This window comes from Diadema setosum, chromosome 18 (assembly GCF_964275005.1).
Source record: "Diadema setosum chromosome 18, eeDiaSeto1, whole genome shotgun sequence".
Taxonomy (NCBI): domain Eukaryota; kingdom Metazoa; phylum Echinodermata; class Echinoidea; order Diadematoida; family Diadematidae; genus Diadema; species Diadema setosum.
Genome location: NC_092702.1, coordinates 36340279 through 36358986, shown reverse-complemented (window position 1 = coordinate 36358986; position 18708 = coordinate 36340279). Strand labels below are relative to the sequence as shown.

General features: G+C 39.2%; 1 protein-coding gene across 1 annotated transcript; it reads right to left on the bottom strand.

Annotated features, from left to right (window-relative positions):
• Positions 1-7999: 7999 nt before the first annotated feature.
• LOC140242058 (uncharacterized) lies at positions 8000-9175 on the bottom strand. Its single transcript, XM_072321817.1, has one exon. It carries the CDS (start codon positions 9173-9175, stop codon positions 8021-8023), a length of 1155 nt encoding a protein of 384 aa, XP_072177918.1. The 3' UTR covers positions 8000-8020.
• Between the last annotated feature and the right edge of the window lie 9533 nt (positions 9176-18708).

The following is an 18708-nucleotide window of genomic DNA, read 5'->3' as shown; positions in this document are numbered from 1 at the left end:
GAAATCTCTCTTGTGACCTAGTAAAAAGCAGGCAGGAATTCCATTGCCGTGCAAGCCTATGTGGTCTCCTGAACGCCATGATAAAAGTCTCCCAAAATCCAGCGCGGATAATTAGTGGAATTTGCATGATGTGTAAATTACAGCATCCCTAATGGAAAAAAAAAAAATAACTCTATTTCAATTGGGATTCCATTTATCCGTCTTGAAAAATCTAAAAGTGTAATATAAATGTAGTATTCCATGTTTTTGTTCGTTTGTTTTTGCATAATAAATTATTACACACACACATTATATATATATATATATATATATATATATATATATATATATATATAATGATGTTATACTCTCATCTCGAGAGAGGATGTTATTTCCAATCATTTCAACACGCCTGAAACATCGTATGAGGCATGCTGCGGATGCGTTTGCATGGGATCATGTCTACGAGTAAAGATCATATCAACGTAGCGGTTGGGTAAAGCTGTTGGCTGATTTTTCGTTCAACTAAAATGCCTACAGCGCCCTCCCGCTATAAAGAACTCGGTTATAACGAAATTCTCGTTAAAACAAAATAAAACTCGGGTCCCAAATTAACCATCTACAGGGGCGGATCCAGGAATTCCGTAAAGGGGAGGCGCCTTTCTAAAATTAAAGGGGGACGCAAGCGAGCCCCCCCCCCCTTTTTTTCTTTTTATTTCTTTTGTTTTAACAAAGTATAAAGAGGGGGCGCGCGCCCGGTGCGTCCCCTCTGGATCCGCCATTGCATCTACAGTGTTAATTGCCAGTGGCGGATGGGGGGCACCGGACGCCCCCTCAGCTCCCTGGATTTACGGAATTCTTGGATCCGCCCTTGCTCTATAGGGCCTCTAGCCCCTATACTTTACTGTTCGGCTAGGCCTCTAAAATTTCGATAAAGCGAAATACACTACTGTCATAAAAATACGAATAAGAGGTTTTCATCCTGCATGGGTTCAATGTCCCAATCACTATACTGAGCACAAGTTTTCACCAATTAAAGTGGGAACATTTGATTTTGGCAGCTATTTTGAACGCACTTCAAAAAATCCTCAGGATGCATGCAAGGGTGTATTCATCCAGTTTCGGATTCAGCCCCCTCGAAATTGGATTTACTGCCATTTTGGCAATTTTCTCCATTTATACGGAAATACACACAAGAATTTTTAATATTGGTTGCCATTTTTGGCGACCATTTCGGTGGCCACCTCTAAAATCTCAAAACCATTTAAAGGGTGATGATTTAGCTCAGTCGTTAGCTCGTCTGCCTTTAGATCCAATAAAGGACCCAGGTTGGATTCTCGAGTCTCATATACTTACCACCCCCTGTACGAGACAAAAACACTCTGTCCCTCTGCTCCCTCAGATAGGACATTTACAGTCATGGAGGTCCCGTGTGCGAGAGTCACACATGCACCTCAAAGATCCTGCTACATGACTGTTACATATCATTCGGCATCGGAAAGAGCAGGTTGCAACCCGGTAAATTCGCCTCGCATCTAACTGCATACTGGACCCCATGGAAGACCAGAATAGTGTACAGCTGATTGTGGGTTGTCTAGCCATCTTCTCAGATGGAAAAAAAATGAAAAAATCAACAAACAAACAAACATCATCCATTATGCGGGTTTTTAATGAGCATCTTCGATATAACGTAACATTTTTCACTAATATATGATTACGATGGAATTTCCAGTTTCCATTTTGGTGGCTACATTGCAAAACCCTAAAAGATGTAAGATTTGCATTATTCATATTATTCAGATTCAGTGCCCTCTACAATAGAGTGAAGCTTTCATTTCTTATAATCTTAAGTTTTTCACCATTCATGCGGTGCTGGATCACGTACCGCAAAAAAAAAGACCTTTTAGACTCTGGCAGATTAACCTCTAAAAGGAAACAACAAAAAATGTGCGAGACCCGTGTTTAGGTGTACAACACTCTAAACTGTTTAGATTGAAATAGATTGTCGTCAGGGACCAATCCAAAAGTTGGATTGAAGTTTCATCTAATAGAGTTAGAATTCAATTTTATTCGATTGAAACTTTTAATCCAATTTTGGATTGGTCCCTAAATACAATCTATTAGATTGACTTTCAATCTACGGAATTTAGAGAGAGAGAGAGAGAGTGTGTGTGTGTGTGTGTGTGTGTGTGTAAGAGAGAGGGGAGAAAAGACAGACAGAGAGCTTGGATTATCAGATTGTTATGGAATGTATATTGCCTATTGAGAGTTCGTAACAATGATAATCGCACATTAAAGGGATGGTACAGTATTAGTGGAGATGAGAATTGGGCTTTTAACTTTTTGCGAGATACCAAGAAAAAACTTATGATATAGTACAGAGCATACCATTTTAAGAGGAATTCAAAGTTTAATATTTGATGAAAATCAGGTTTGGAATGACTGAAACATCCAAAAACAAACAAAGCGATAGTAATAAAGAGTTAGTGTGGGTCCCACACTTTACTAGAATCGCTCTTTTTGGGATATCTCAGCCATTTCAAAACCAATTTTCATAAAATAAACGTTGAATTCCTCAAAGAATTACATGCTCTTTCATAATAGGTTTCTAATCTCACCAAAAAAAAAAAAAAAATGTTAGGAACCTGAAATTAGGTCTCAACCAAAACTGTACGATCCCTTTAAACTATCATAGGTTGTTAGCTCATGTAAATCTTCATACAGTTATACCACTATCACAACTAAGATGCAAGCCACTTGCACAATGCATGTAACTGATCGTGACGATAAGAAGATTGTACCAAATGTCGATAGTGATAAGCGACTATAATTGCTTTTCTCCCATATCACGCACTTTCCCCATACTCATTACGCTCCACTTTGCACCAACTTTGAACTCTTCCACTTCTCACTGGCACTGGTGATGAACTAAAAAAACAACAACAAAAGATGAAATTCAGTACGATGTGATGCAGCAGAAGTAGCGTTTTTATAACTTTATTCTACGCACTGACTTTAACAAGAGTACCGAACAAATAGCATTTGAGTCAACAGCATCTATATGCAGCATGCATGAAGAAGCCGTGTATGGTATTCTACATCAGTCACATAACAAGATGAACAGGTGTCCCGCAAGTGGATATAACACAACAATACCAGGACCTACTACAGTTGTATGATGTCATAATGATTGGTAATCGACCACGTGAGATATTCATATCGGCAGAGTATCGAGTACAACCACTTTTGTTCATTGTGACTCTACATATGCAGAGGAAATGCAATAGCAAACCGTGTAAGTTCCAATAAAATCGGACATAAAAATAATAAGAAAAATTCTTGGAATCTACTGGATTCATACACTGGATTCATACACACACACAAACAATGTCTATATCATAAAGTAGTACAGATTTCGGCCAGTACCATTTGAATATGCATACATGACACGCCATTTCTGACATGCAATCATTACATCTTACTAACACTGAGTCCCACGTACCATCATCAACGAATACTTCAGATCACCAAGATGGCGTTGAATTCAGCCAATTTATGAAACATGCAATCATATACCTCTGTATACCTCTTCATAAAACAAGAGACCCGCGGGTCTAGCGCTCACCTGAGTATCGCAAGTTCACCTTTCACGCAGTCACTTATCTAAATTATTCACAGCTCTACTAAAATTTGACCAGGCATTCTCAAGTAGAAGATGAAAATGTACAATAAGGGCCCAAATTTTTTAAGATTACTTAATCTAGGGGGATTGGGGCCCCCTGGGGTCCTCTGGATGGGGCATGGTGCCCATTTTGATAAATTGAGATCCTGACCCTCTAGGGATGCTACCTGCCAAATTTGACAAAAATCCATCATGAGGTTTTCAGGAAGAAGATGAATATGTACAATTCAGACCCCCATTTGGACCTTCCCAACCACCCCCCCCCCCTGCCCCCAAGAGGGGCACCCCTGGATCTGCTACGAACAAACTTGAAACTACAGTCATTAAAGTACTCACTCATAGTATCATCTTAGCTCTATAACTTCTGATTCTAGAGAAGATTTTAAAAGATTCCTTCATTTGGGAGGGTTTGGGCTCCCTTGGGGCCCCCTGGGCGGGGCATGGTGCCCATTTTAACAAATTGAGATCCTAACCCCCTAGGGATGCTACCTGCCAAGTTTGGTGAAAATGGGTCATGGGGTTCTCAAGAAGAAAATGAAAATGTACAATTTAGGCCCCATTAGGACCCCTCCCCACACCCCTCCCCTGGGTCCCAAGGGGGGCACCCCTGATTCTGCCATGAACAAACTTGAAACTACAGTCATCAATGTACTAACTCATAGTATTAACTTAGCTCTATCACTTCTGGTTCTAGAGAAGAAGATTTTTACAGATTCCTTAATTTTGGGGGGTTTGGGCCCCCTGGGGGCCCCCTGGGTGGGGCATGGTGCCCATTTTAACAAATTGAGTTCCTAACCCCCTAGGGATGCTACCTGCCAAGTTTGATGAAAATCGGTCTTGGTGTTTTAAAGGAGAAGATGAAAATGTAAAAAGTTTACGCACGACGCATGACGAAGGGCGATCGCAATATAGCTCACTTGAGCCTTTGGCTCAGGTGAGCTAAAAAAAAAGCCTCTCCAAAGGGCTATAGTATCTCACTGGAAGAGACGTCGACGCGACTCGAAAGACTACAGAAAAAAAAAAAAAAAAAGCTTACGCTACCATCAAAAAGGCGGCTGTACGTCTCCAAACACGGTTAGCGTTACAACCTTTTTTTGCCCGGAAGTCGAGAGAACGTCGCGCGTCGCCGAGACTTCTCCGAGACGTCTTGCCATCAGTTGCGGAGACGTCTCGGAGAAAGAGACGTCTCGGTAAAGAAAAAGAAAATCTATTTGCATGCCAGCAACTCTCTAGAGACTCTGCTAGTCTTCAGGAAACGCCTCCTTGCATCTGATTGGCTGAAAGTAAATTTGTCATAGATATTATGTGGCATTTGTATGTCCTTGATAACAAGTTTTATGAAACGGGGCCCAGGTTACCAGCTATAATGTCTCCATGTCAACGAGATATCCATGCTATAGGTAGGCCTATACTGCCTTATAATAACGAACACAAATTATTTTGTGGTTTGAGCACATCACTAATACCATACACTATTTACATGCGTTATAGTCATATATAGCTCAGACTGTTAAATACTTCAAAACAGAAAGAGAACGTTCCATAAATTAGCAAATTATGTTCTTCATATCATAACAAAGAATAATCGCCCCTTCTCAAACTCAGTGTTAACCACTGCCACGTGAAAGCATGGAATGCAGGGGCGGATCTAGCTTTTTATAAAGGAGGGGGTTGGGGCGGTATGCGAGGGAGCGTAGCGACCGAGCCCGAGCGAGCAGAGCGAGCGAGGGGGGGGGGGGGGGAGGGGGGTGTCCCCCTCCCACAGTAGGGAGAATTTTTGAAAATCTGTGTGTGAAAATGGCGTTTTCTTGCATCTAAAACACCACTATTTTCGGTATAGAGGTCATTGCCATAAATAGAAAAAAAAAAATAAAATTACAAGTTAAAAAAAAGATAAGATTAAAAAAAAAGGTGGTCCCCGGATTTTTTTTTTTTTTTTTTTTGGGGGGGGGGGGGGTGCAACCACTCCAACCCCCCCCCCCCCCCCTCTAGATCCGCTTCTGGAATGTGACTTGTGAGTTCTAAAAAATGACACCTGCCTATACTATTATATAGGTCGGAGATGAACGAGTAATTATGTTTTCATGTGTAATAACATGAAGTACATGCAAAATATTGTACTTGCAAAACTGTGGAACAATTAGTTTTAACTTATTGTAATACGCATAAAGCACTAACGGTGTTCATTCGCTCTCTGAGACTCCAAAATCCCCACTAACTATACGCACAGCATTCCTCGGAGCCAACGCCCAAACTGAAATAATGTTCAATTCCACTGCCTTTCAAAACTAATCCTATTTCGATTTCTTCTTCATCCTAACAACGAGTTCTTCGAGCTCTGACCCTCTACTAGCTTAAATCTACAGAAAAGCTCCGGAAATTAAATCGTGATATTGGATATCATGAAAAGCAAAATAACCACAACGATCAGGCATGAATTCATTTCAGCTGCTTAAAACAGGAAAGCTAATAAAAACACCAGCTATACAGCAAAAATAGCTTTGAAAGTTCGTTTAGACATCGTGATTATAAGGCGAGTTACTATTTTGTACTGTTTACTGGAAATACTCTTAACAATTCAAAATCATTCATTAATTCGTCAGCAAACGTAAGCACACACTACACCCTACACATAATAACGAATGCTAATGTACGCAGCAAAATAATAAGTTTTTCCATCAAAATTGTCACAAGCAATGTGTACAGGTTAACAAGTGCAGCCGCATTCCCTATAATGCCTTAACTATACAAAGATAGACAGCAACCTCTTTATGAGACGGAGAGAACATGCGGCAAATCTGACATAGAAATCAAAATGGTAGGATTTTATACATGAATGTATTATTCAGAAATGAGAATTACAGTGCCATGCATTGTTTACAAACAAAATTAACTCCCAAGAAAACAGCTGAGCTCCATGAAAAACAAAAACAACTAGAAATGTCGCTATGGCGACAGGTATGCCTCCGCCATAATGCATGATTCTCCTAATAGGTCTATACACGTGGACAATGTGTGATTACATCTTCACAAAATTGACAAAATATTAAAATGACATGTTAGTCACAAATGTGTTGAATGTTCACCTTCCTTGACCTACGTTTAATTGGATGAATAGGAGAGCATGTATTTGGGGATTTAAGGACTTCAACTTGACTTTGACCCTTTCATAAGTTTATCATCTATCAGATATGCAATGAGTAAATTTCAAGGTATGGAGAAAAAGTGAAATTTCTGTATTGAATAGTAAATTCTTACCATTTTTATCTGGCCTTTGACCCTAAAATTCATAAGAGAATCACTGTCAGGCAGGACATGCATAAATATGTACTAAGTTTCAAGATAACTTGAGCCACTTCCGAGATATGGAGGAAGAAGTAAGTTCAGCACTTGCACTTGATCTTTGACCTTTTGACTTTTGACTTTTTGGCAAAAAAAAAAAAGAAAAACCACCTCCCCAGAGAAACTCTATTGGGTTATACATGCATACACCAAGTAAAAAAAAAAAATAATCCTACTGGCATTGCATAAACATGATGGAGATAGTAAAATTTTGAAGTGTTACACTTGACCTTTGACCCCTGACCTTTGACCCCATGAACCCCAAATTCCCTAGATAATCACTGCCGGTAAGTCAGTACGTGCATATATACTATGTTCCATGAAGATACCTTGAACAATTTCCAAGACACAGAGAAAAAAGTGAAATTTTTACATTTTTACTTGACCTTTTGACCTTTGTCCTTTGATCTCATGACCCCAAACTTTCACCAAAGAATCTTAATTGGGTAATACATGTATAACGTAAGTTTCAAGAAAATATCTTCAAGCATTGCATAGATTTTGGGGAAATAGTGAAATTTTAAGCATTTGACCTTTGACTTTGAGCATGTGCACCCAAAAGTTGATAGGCACAACTTCACCCCCTAATACAAATACATGCCAAGTTTCATTAGGATACCTCAAAAGGTTTTTTAGTTATGCTGTCCACAAAATTCATTACGGACGGACGGACGGACGGACGGACAACCCGAAAACATAATGCCTCCGGCACTACTTCGTGGCGGAGGCATAAAAATACACATTTTGTATTTAAGCAGCCTCATCAATATTCATGACATCATTATTTTGACGGAAAATCGATATCAATACATTGTACCAACCACTTTACACAGCAGAGTGTCAAGTATCAAGTACATGTATATCGAAACTTGTAATGAGACGTTATGAATGGCATCTTGTAAGCAATAGAAGAGTTGTTGGAATGGAGATCAAAATAGCACGCCGCTTCAAACACTATACATGTACTCACTGATTGCTCAAATATTGTAGCTCTCATTATTTTCCGTAGATCTTTCTTTACATTTCGTAGGCCATGATGCGGTGATTGGCTCCGTCAACGACATAAGCCAATGTTTTCTGTCCCTCCTGTGTGACGGTCAAACCTCTCACGTAATCGAAGCCTTCGCCGAAGTTGCCCAAGAACTCTCCAGTAGGACTGTACACAAGAACTGTCTCCACGCTGAAACCTGGCATGAAGCCGCTACGGACGGTGACGTAGATGTTGTCATGGTGATCGACGGCCAAACCTCTACAGTCCCACTTCTTCCCGTTGTGCTTGACGTCGATGATCCGCATTGCCTTGTTGTTGTGCGTATTCCAGACCTGGATCCGGCGGTTCTTGAATTCTGCCACAACTAGGTGTTGCTGCGAATTCATTGCGATAAACCAAGGCGTATTCATCTGTCCAAGCGCTGATCCCAGGCCGCCTAAGATTCCAGTACAATGCCGCTGCTGATTAAAGACAAAGATGCAGTGTTTGAAGCAATCGGAAACGTACACGTCTCCATTTCGGGCTACTGCAATACCACAGGGCTGGTGGAGAGTCTCTTGTCCAAACACCTGGGTGGGGACAAAATTGCTGAATTCCACAACGCAGTGATTAGCGAGATCCGTCACAACAAAACTCTTGCCTGTCCAAGCAATGCCATAAGGGTCAAACTTACCCGAGCCTTGCATTTCCGGAGAGGCAAATCTATTGACTGGGCGAAAGATGGAATCGAACACTTGAACCTGGTTTGAATCCTTGTCTGTTACGACAAAGATGTTTTCGTGCTTCATGACGTCATGAGGATTGTTCATACGCGGCTTGAAGGTATTGACCAAATTCCCCCGTACCCAGACCAGGACCGAGACGGGGCTGTGCTTTACGTCAGTGCCACAGACTTTGACGTGGATCTTGTGGTGCCCGATGTCTTTCAAAGACACCCTTGTGACGCATATTCCGCTGGCAGACAGCTGGTTGGGAACCACAAGATTGGTCGTCTGACCACCCGGTGTCTCCATCACTAGATCCAATGTGGACAGAGCTTGTGGCACTACAATAGGGTTTCCACGGCTCCCACGCAGGGTGATGCTGACCTCAAGCATTGACCCAACTGGCAGTTTGGTGGCCGACACACCCACGGTCGTCTTCTGGACGTCTGGAACGGGTGGAGCTCCGGGTACTGACATTTTCGTCTGCAAAAGTCCAACATGACAGAAATAGAGCATCATGAATCTTGTGATCACATCATTTACGACGAACACACAAACTGCGCAGTTCTGAAGCCACTCCTCTTCTACAAATCCCAACAATTAACTAGAAATGTCGCTATGGCGACTGGTATGCCTTCGCCATAATGCATGCTTCTCCTAACAGGTCTATAGTACATGTGGACAATGTGTGATTACATTTTCAAAAAATTGGCAAAATATTAAAATGACAGTTTTGTCACAAATGTGTTGAACATTCACCTTCCTTGACCTAGGTTTAATTGGATGAATGAGAGAGCATGTATTTGGGGATTTTGGGACTTTTACCTGACTTTGACCCCTTTATAAGTTTATGCAGTGAGTAGTTTTCAAGTTACGGAGAAAAGTGCAATTTCTGTATTGAATAGTAAATTGTTACCATTTTCGTCTGGCCTTTGACCTTGACCTTTGACCCTAAAATTCATAAGAAAATCGTTGTCAGGCAGAACATGCATAAATATGTACTAAGTTTCAAGATAAATTGAGCCACTTCCGAGATATGGAGGAATAAGTAAAGTTCAGCACTTTCACTTGATCTTTGACCTTTGACCTTTTTGGCAAAAGAAAAAAAAAACCGTCCCAGAGAATCTCTATTGGGTTAAAAATGCATACGCCAAGTTTTAAAAAAAATAATCTTGCATACATTGCATAAATATGAGGGAAATAGTAAAATTTTGAAGTGTTACCCTCGACCTTTGACACTGACCTTTGACCCATGAACCCAAAATTCCCTAGATAATCACTGTCAGTCAGTACATGCATATATACTATGTTCCATGAAGATACCTTGAAACATTTCCAAGATACGGAGAAAAGTGAAATTTTAACATTTTTACGTGACCTTTTGACCTTTGACCTCATGACCAAATACTTCCATCAAAGAATCTTAATTGGGTAATATATGTATACACTAAGTTTCAAGAAAATATCTGCAGGCATTGCATAGATATGGGGAAATAGTGAAATTTTGAGCATTTGACCTTGACCTTTTGATCTTTGACCTTGAGCATGTGCACCCACAACTTCACACCCTAATACACATACATGCCAAGTTTCATGAGGATACCTCAAAAGGCTTTTTAGTTATGCTGTCCACAATATTCATTACGGACGGACGGAAGGACGGACAACCCGAAAACATAATGCCTCCGGCACCACTTCGTGGCGGATCGAGACATAAAAACAACAGGGATTACTTTTCAACACGACGCAGGGGAGAGGAGAACGTCCAGCGCAAGCGTTGTCTCAAACGTCCGCGCATCAAAATCTAAAGTTCCCTAAGAACATCAGGAGACCGGGCGTTTGACTGTGCAGCTCCGAGACTCTGGAATAACTTGCCATTAGAGATCAGGAAATTGCCAAGTGTAGCAGTCTTTGCATCATTTTAGCACTTAACTGTTCAACGTGGAAGAATACTCCAACAAAAGTATATAGGTTCTGCGCCTTATTAATATCATTAGTATCATATCTTGAGGAGCAATTTCTATGCACTTTTTGGTCATACACTGTATTATAATATACCAATAGTATTTAGGATACATGCATGAGATTATCAACATACGATTACTTGGTGAAGAGATCACTATCTCTATGTACGTATAGTTATATATCCACGTGTACGTGCATATTAAATAGGCCTATAATAACGTTCAAATCGCTGCACTGATGACCTGCCTATAAAGTGTTTTGAAAAAAAGGATTGCAGATTTATAGCTTTTGCACGGAAATTTACATTATGCCTTGAACTAAATTGGTCTAGAGAGCCTATTAGCAATTCGGAAACAGTTTCAGCCCTTGTATGAACATATACATTTATCATCAAAATTCTTTACAAAAACTGACTTCGACTACTGAACATTTTTTAACGAACCAATAGCTCTTCAATGTTTAAGACTGTAAGCATTTTATAAAGTTTCCCTAAAATTCGTTTGAAATCTATTTTTGGTGGATTTACATCATGTTTTTGTAACGTAACCGGAAAAAAAAAAAAAAAAAAAACGATGGAAAAAGGGACAGGAAAACCGGGCGGAGTTGGTATTTCAAAATATTGTGCGAAAACTCTTGTATGACAGCTCGTTTCTACAAAAGACCTGAACGTATGCGCTCTGACGAGATTGCGATCGACGGGTGATCGTTCTACGTATATGAGCCTTAATTCCCGGGTCCCTATAATCCTCTACACGCGAGGGCAATACACCATAGCACATATGTCGAAAAGAAGATTGAAAACTTTGCGAAACAATGCTAAATACCCAATTAAGGTTAAGTTGAATATAGACACGTTTTCATTTATTTATTTATTTATTTATTTATATATTTATCTATCTATTTATTTATTTATTCATTTATTCATTCATTTATTTATTTGGTTTCAGTAGGGAGTCTGTCAGTGGCTAAACACTGTTATTCTCAGAGGCCCTACACATACAATAACGTACATCACGAAATACATACATTGTAGACACATTAAAAGAAAATAACATACAATTACGGTACACTTACAACATGGCCTGATAGTTGAGTATTGCGGAGGTAGAAAAACACATAGATAACTTCATCTTTAACGTTGCAATTCACTGAGAAGTGATATGTTGAGACATAATTGAGAAAGATTGAAAAAATGTAAGTGTCTATAGGTAACAGCACATGTATATATTGCATAATCCATAATTCTTCATTTCACATCATATTACATTTATAATCATACATTTATCAAAATGACATAAAATCTATCTTTCTCGGAAACAATCAACACACAAATTTATACATTTTTACAATTATATGACAGGGCCTTTAAAGACAGGCTAGCTCAATAAACACAAATAACCTGCTCAAAATACCATTCTTTCATTCATAGTAACTGAAATGAGAGAGAGAGAGAAAAAAAATCCTGTTTCAACCTCAATCAGTATCATATCTGATGATATAGAATTCGTAATGTCCACCTATTGTTTGAGAAAATAAGGAAGTATGGAAATGCCGTCAAACAAATGAAAAAAAAAAAACATTTCATATAAACATTATTCTTAACAAAAAAAAAATCATATGATTATCAGTAACTTTACATTACTGGATATTTTGATACACAATCCATGGGTAATGAAACTTACGTTATAATATAAAATAAAACACTAAGATCACAGATGAAGAAAAGAATCAAAATACTCTCAATGTTACATCTGCAGTCGTAATCACCATCACATTCCATATCTCACTCTCAATAACACAGTTTTGATCCAAAAAAAAAAAGTACTAATACAAAACATACTATTTGTCTTACACTTAAATAACACAATATTCCTGTTACTCTTGTCTTTCAAATCAAAAAATATGTTTAACTACAAAACATTTGGCACACAAACTAATCACACATGAAAGAATGAAATAGAAAGAAACAAAATCAGATAATGAACAATTTGATAACAAATAAACTTATTTAGCAACCCAAATATTTTGATCATTCTCAAGTTTGTCTCACTATCTCCTCCATTACAGATTAGTAAACGCTTGTTTTGAGAATGCCTGTTTAATATGATTTGGGAGTTGGTTCCAGATTAAGGCTGCTTCATGGGAGAATCTCCGTTTTCCCATCTGTGTCCGGGTTTTTGGCAAGATCAGACCCATATTTACTGCACTTCTAGTTCTATGTAATGAATGAGACTGGACAAACATGTTTGACAGATAACACGGTGATTCAGTACTTAGAGCATGGTATACCATTTTGCATTTGTGAAACTTCCACCTTTCTTCAATGTGTACCCATCTCAATTCATCTAATACTGCCCGAGTCGGAGTTCGAACATCAGCTCCTGTAATAACTCTAGCCATCTTTTTATGCTGTTTGATTATTACATCTTTTGTATTTTGTGTACAATTTGACCAGGCATTGCAACAGTATTCAAAGAGGGGCATAATGAGTGAATTCGCAAGAAGTTTCAAACTACTTCGTGGTAGGTATTTTTCTAATGCGGCACAGTCGAGCAATTCTTGGGCCAATCTTCTTGCTGGTATTTTGAATGTGTTCCTTCTTTATGTGAGCGATGGGTCTAACCAGACTCCAAGATATTTGAAAGTGTCAACCGGAGAAAGCTGATGCTCATTTACACTGATGCAGATACAGTAAGACACTTTTGACGAGTTATGTGGAGAACCAAAGATCACGTACTGGGTTTTTTGTAAGTTCAGGGCCAGCTTATTTACAGTCACCCAGTCATGTATAGATCGCAGTGCTGGCTATGATTCTATCGCATTCTCTACCATTTTCAAAATGTTTAGGCTATTATATTATGCGTTACAGGTAGTACAAAATATAGGCTACTTCGAATGTGGTAAGTGTATAGGGGTCAGGTATGACAGAATGCCTATACAGTGTTCACACTCTGATAGGGGTATAGGCACACTGATAAAACGCATTCTTCTTGCGATACGACTCCATGAGCTACGGTCCTTCTTTTTAATTATCAGATCATCCAAAATACAGAACCTGCTGCTATGGAAAGCCTCTTGGAAATTGGACTCTCAGATTATGAGCAAGATATCATGAAGATTTCATCTTCCAAGCGCAAAGTCTAGTTGCTCTTCAATATCAGGCAGGCATCAATCAAAGATATGTCAATATACGTGACCCTCAATTTCAGTTTCATAAACTCTCTCCCGTATACAAGCTGGGTTTGGTCATCAGTTTATGGAACATCACCAATTTCAAAGCATAGGGCGACATGCAGTTTGACGTGTCGTGATGGCGACATCAAAATAGATTGCATAATGAATAAGCTTGATCAGCCTTTCTGCACTGACGTTTAAAGGGATGGTACAGTATTGGTAGAGATGAGAATTGGGCTTTTAACTTTTTGCGAGATACCAAGAAAACACTTATGATATAGTACAGAGCATACCATTTTAAGAGGAATTCAAAGTTATTTGATGAAAATTGGGTTTGGCATGACTGAAACATCCAAAAACAAAGTAAAACAAAGCGATCGTAAAAAGTGTGGGTCCCAAACTTATTAGAATCACTCTGTTTTGGATATCTCAGCCAATTCAAAACCAATTTTCATTAAGTGAACGTTGAATCCCTCATGGAATTACATGCTCTTTCATATTTCATAAAAGGTTTCTCATTATCTCACAAAAAAAAATGTTAGAAACCTGAAATTAGGTCTCATCCAAAACTATACAATCCCTTTAAGGTATCATGCCATTAATATTATGATAAAACCCCCAATTCGTTATCAATATCAAGGCGCCGGAGCTTTTGTTAGGCTGAGGCGAGCAAGATCACATGACTAGGGCGCGCGAACAGACTGGGAATTCCCCAAATAGATCCTACCAACAATATTCTCCCATCGAGTTACGCGCATGCCCTTTGGATGAGACGCCTCGCTTTTATAGAGTGTGCACTACGTACATGTACTTTACCAGGGATCTCTTCCCACCTCCCAGCGTAGACATCATCAGTGTCAGTTACCATGGTACCCTCCCCTTCACACACACACACAAACACACAATACATACACACACAAACATATTACACCAGGGAGGTGATGAGACTCTTCCTACCTCCCTGCTTACACAAAGCATCCACCACACTCGCCAACCACACATGGCCATCGATGATCTCTCCGTGGCCACAGCAGAGATAAGTGATAACCATACATGAACTAGAGATTGTAATTTGTCATCACTGACAAATTAAGGTGATCCGATTTTTTTTTATCAATGATTCGAGTCCTGATCGCGATAGGCATTCATACAAGTTTCATCTGTGTTTAGAGACATTGAACGTGTGATGTTTGCATTCTCATTTAGAAAAGGGAGTCATATCTGCCATCTTTGGTACCAAATTCTGTATACACTGGTTAACGAAGATACAGCAATGAATACATATAACCTTTGACCCACCTTTGCACTCCCAAGATTGCATCTGATGAAATAGTGGTTATTTTGTGAAATGATTCTCGCGACATCGTCTATACGTGTGAAAAATATGGGAAAGATAGGACAGGTATTCACTAAGATACAAGATGAAACATTTATGACCTTTGACCCTAATTTACATACCCAAGATGTTGTCCGATCTAGTAGTTGTTATTTTATGAAATAATGTACAAGACATGAACTAAACATGTGCAAAATATGGGGGTGATAGGGCGTGTTTTTCTTGAGTTATTGCAAAGAAAGTTGCAGAAAGAAAAAAATATCTCAATACATAGAAGATAAGCTTTAATTTCAACCAATTTTTTATCGTAATCCCGACATCGTATGAAAAAACGAAGGAAACAAAACGATAGCGCAAAGTCTCAGCTACAACATATTAAAATCTGGGAGAAATTCACTGAAGGGTAAGTGAGCTAGTGCTCGATAAAGATAGTCATGTCAATTTTCACATTAAAGGAAATTCCCTCCCATAGAGATAACACGTCATAACGAAGATACAAAAAGTAGTACATATGACCTTTGACCTCAATTTGCACAGACAAGATGGCATTTGAGTAAAAAGTGGTTATTTTGTGAAATGATCCTTGTAACATGGTCTTTGCGTGTCCAAAAAATGGGAAATATAGGACATGTATTCACTAAGATACAGGGTGAAACACTTATGACCTTTGACCCTAATTTACATACCCAAGATGGTGTCCGATCAAGTAGTTGTTATTTTATGAAATAATTCACGTGACATGAACTAAACATGTGCAAAATATAGAAGTGATAGAGGCCGTTTTTCTTGAGTTATTGCAAAGAAAGTTGCAGAAAGAAAGAAATATCTCAATACATCGAAGATAAGCCTGAATTTCAACCCAATTTTTTGACGTGATTTTGACATCGTATGAAAAAACAAAGGGCACACTTACGGTAGCGTAAAGTCTCAGCTACAACATATTAAAATCTGGGAGAAATTTACCGAAGCTTAAGTGAGCTAGTGCTCGATAAAGATAGTCATGTCAATTTTCATTTCCAGAAAAACTGCACTCCCATAGAGATAACACGTAAACTGGTCAAATTTGACAAGATTACATTTAATCCATTTTTACGAGGTGATACCGTTATCCAATCAAAATATTGTAATTTCATGTTTGAAAGAACATTAAATAAGCTACATCATACTGAAATCTGGGTGAAAATTGACAAAGGACTAGTGAGATACGCTCGAATGAACTTGAAATTTGATGACGTCATTTTGAAAATTTACTTTTTTTACTTTATTAAGAAATTTGATATCTTTTAATCATTTTGTCAGCATTGCCACCCCATGAAATGACATGTACAACTCATCAGCTTTCAAAATATGTACAGAAAATGGGGGGTCACCGTCCATCCTGACGAGTAAAATCGGATTTAAAATTGGCAGTTTTTTGGCATAGTTGTACTGTATATCGCCATTGACGCGCGCGCGGAATTTCAACTTTGACGGGCCCGTATGACGTCATATTGAGTCGGATTGACTTGAAACTTGGTAGAAATATTCCTTGACATTTCAAACATCTGATCCGTGTGAAAAATCGGGAAATTTCTATTGCATATGAGCTGCGCATGCGTATATGCGCGCGCGCGTACGCGTCCGTCCAATTTTTTCAATTTTTCAAAAAATGCTCCAAATGGTCTGAAACGTATGCAAAAAAATTTTCAGCTCGATTTGAGCATACAAATATTTCAACGCGCGCGTACGCGCACGTTTTAAGGGTAAAGATGAATTTTGAGAATATGTGTGCAATTCTCTTGACTTGAACTATATGTGACGTAAATATGAGTGAAAAATTCCACTCCATTAATGAGATATGAATGAAAATGTGTTTTCACATAATGACGTCATAGTGACGTCATGGTCGACTGATCACAATGATTTTACTTGATCTGTCGTCTTTGCGACACGATACATATATGGTATAAGTTTGACATTGATAGGCAATGCACTTTCTGAGCTAATCGATACACAACTTTTGAGGAGAAATAAAGAAAGAATCAGTACAGATACAGAAGGTGATCCGAAGGATACTCGGATCACCTAATTATCATAGGTTATGCTCAAGCAGTCACGTGAGCACACAATGACACTCACCTTCCATTGCGATCTCAGTTTTAAAGGGGCTGTACAGTAGTGGTTGAGGTGGGGGTTCATGTTTTGAACATTCCTAAGTGAGATAATGAGAAACCTCCTATGAAATTTGAAAGAGCATGTGATTTTAAGAAGGATTCAACGTTCATTTGATGAAAATTGGTTTTCAAATGGCTGAGATATCCCCAAAAGGGATAATAACAAAATGCGATATGCCCCACCTTTATTGGGATCTCTTTGTTTCACCTCGTTTTTGGATATCTCAGACATTTCAAAACCGATTTTCATCAAATAAACTTTTGATACCCCTTAGAATTGCATGCTCTTTGACATCTCATAGAGTGGTTTCTGAATATCTCGCAGAACGTTAAAAGCTAAATCCTCACCCCGACCAGAACTGTACACACCCTTTAATGTCCTTGTCAAAAGGCTACGGCTTCAATATGAAATCTAACTCTTAGAAGGGCTTTCTCCCGACCCCACAAATGAGATACTTGTACTTGTGAGTTCACTTATATCAAATTCTTCCATGTAAGGTAGTTTTTTCTTTTCAATTTTTATGCATTCATTCTCCACTCATGGGAAGGATTGCCCGTTCAGTCATCGCGCTGATTTTCAAAGGGGTCTTTGCCGTAGGTCCCATCGGATGATTTTACAACTTTCACTGAATCTAACATCTATACCGACGTCCACGGATATTGAAATATCGGCGAAATATACAAGTGATGAACCAGCTCTCACGTCTGAGTCAATAATATTTTCTACACGGAAATTTAGTTAAATAGGCATCACGTCACTTGAACATACAGTACAACGAAAGAACCGAACTCCAACAGTCTGGCAATTTTTAAAATGCATGGGGTTTTGTCTGTCTTTTTTTTTTGGGGGGGGGGGGGGAGGTGACCTTGAAGTGAAGAAGCGCCAGTGACTAGTCTGGTTTCCAGACTCTTTGCCAACTGGATTCCTCTTGCCGAATGCAAATCCAGAGGGTCTGGAAGCCAGACTAGTCAACGACGTACTGGGGATTCCAAAGCCGAATATGCGAATGAAAATGCTCTAGTTCTCCTGTGTACATGATCCACACTCTCCACAAACACGCACAAACGCAAACCTTGCACTAACCGCAGCAGCGACCCCATACGGACAAATACGTACCGTAAAGGGGCTGTTACTGTGTTACAGCGCCCCGCGACGGGGTTAACCTTGCACAAACACACACAAAAGGCTCGTGCCTTCAAAAGGCAACATCTGCCACCAATGTATGTAGTACACTGTAACTAAATTATAGCGAAAGATCCTAGCAATAAAGAGCCGACAGACGTCAGACACGTCTATGGTTTCAGCTATGAGCACTACGAATTCGCATCGTGTGACTCTAAATTCCTGTACAAATAATATTATACAGGCCTACGTGCACTGC

Excerpts from the sequence above, each read along its gene's own strand:
- LOC140242058 (XM_072321817.1), bottom strand. The coding sequence starts at position 9,175 with ATGTCAGTACCCGGAGCTCCACCCGTTCCAGACGTCCAGAAGACGACC.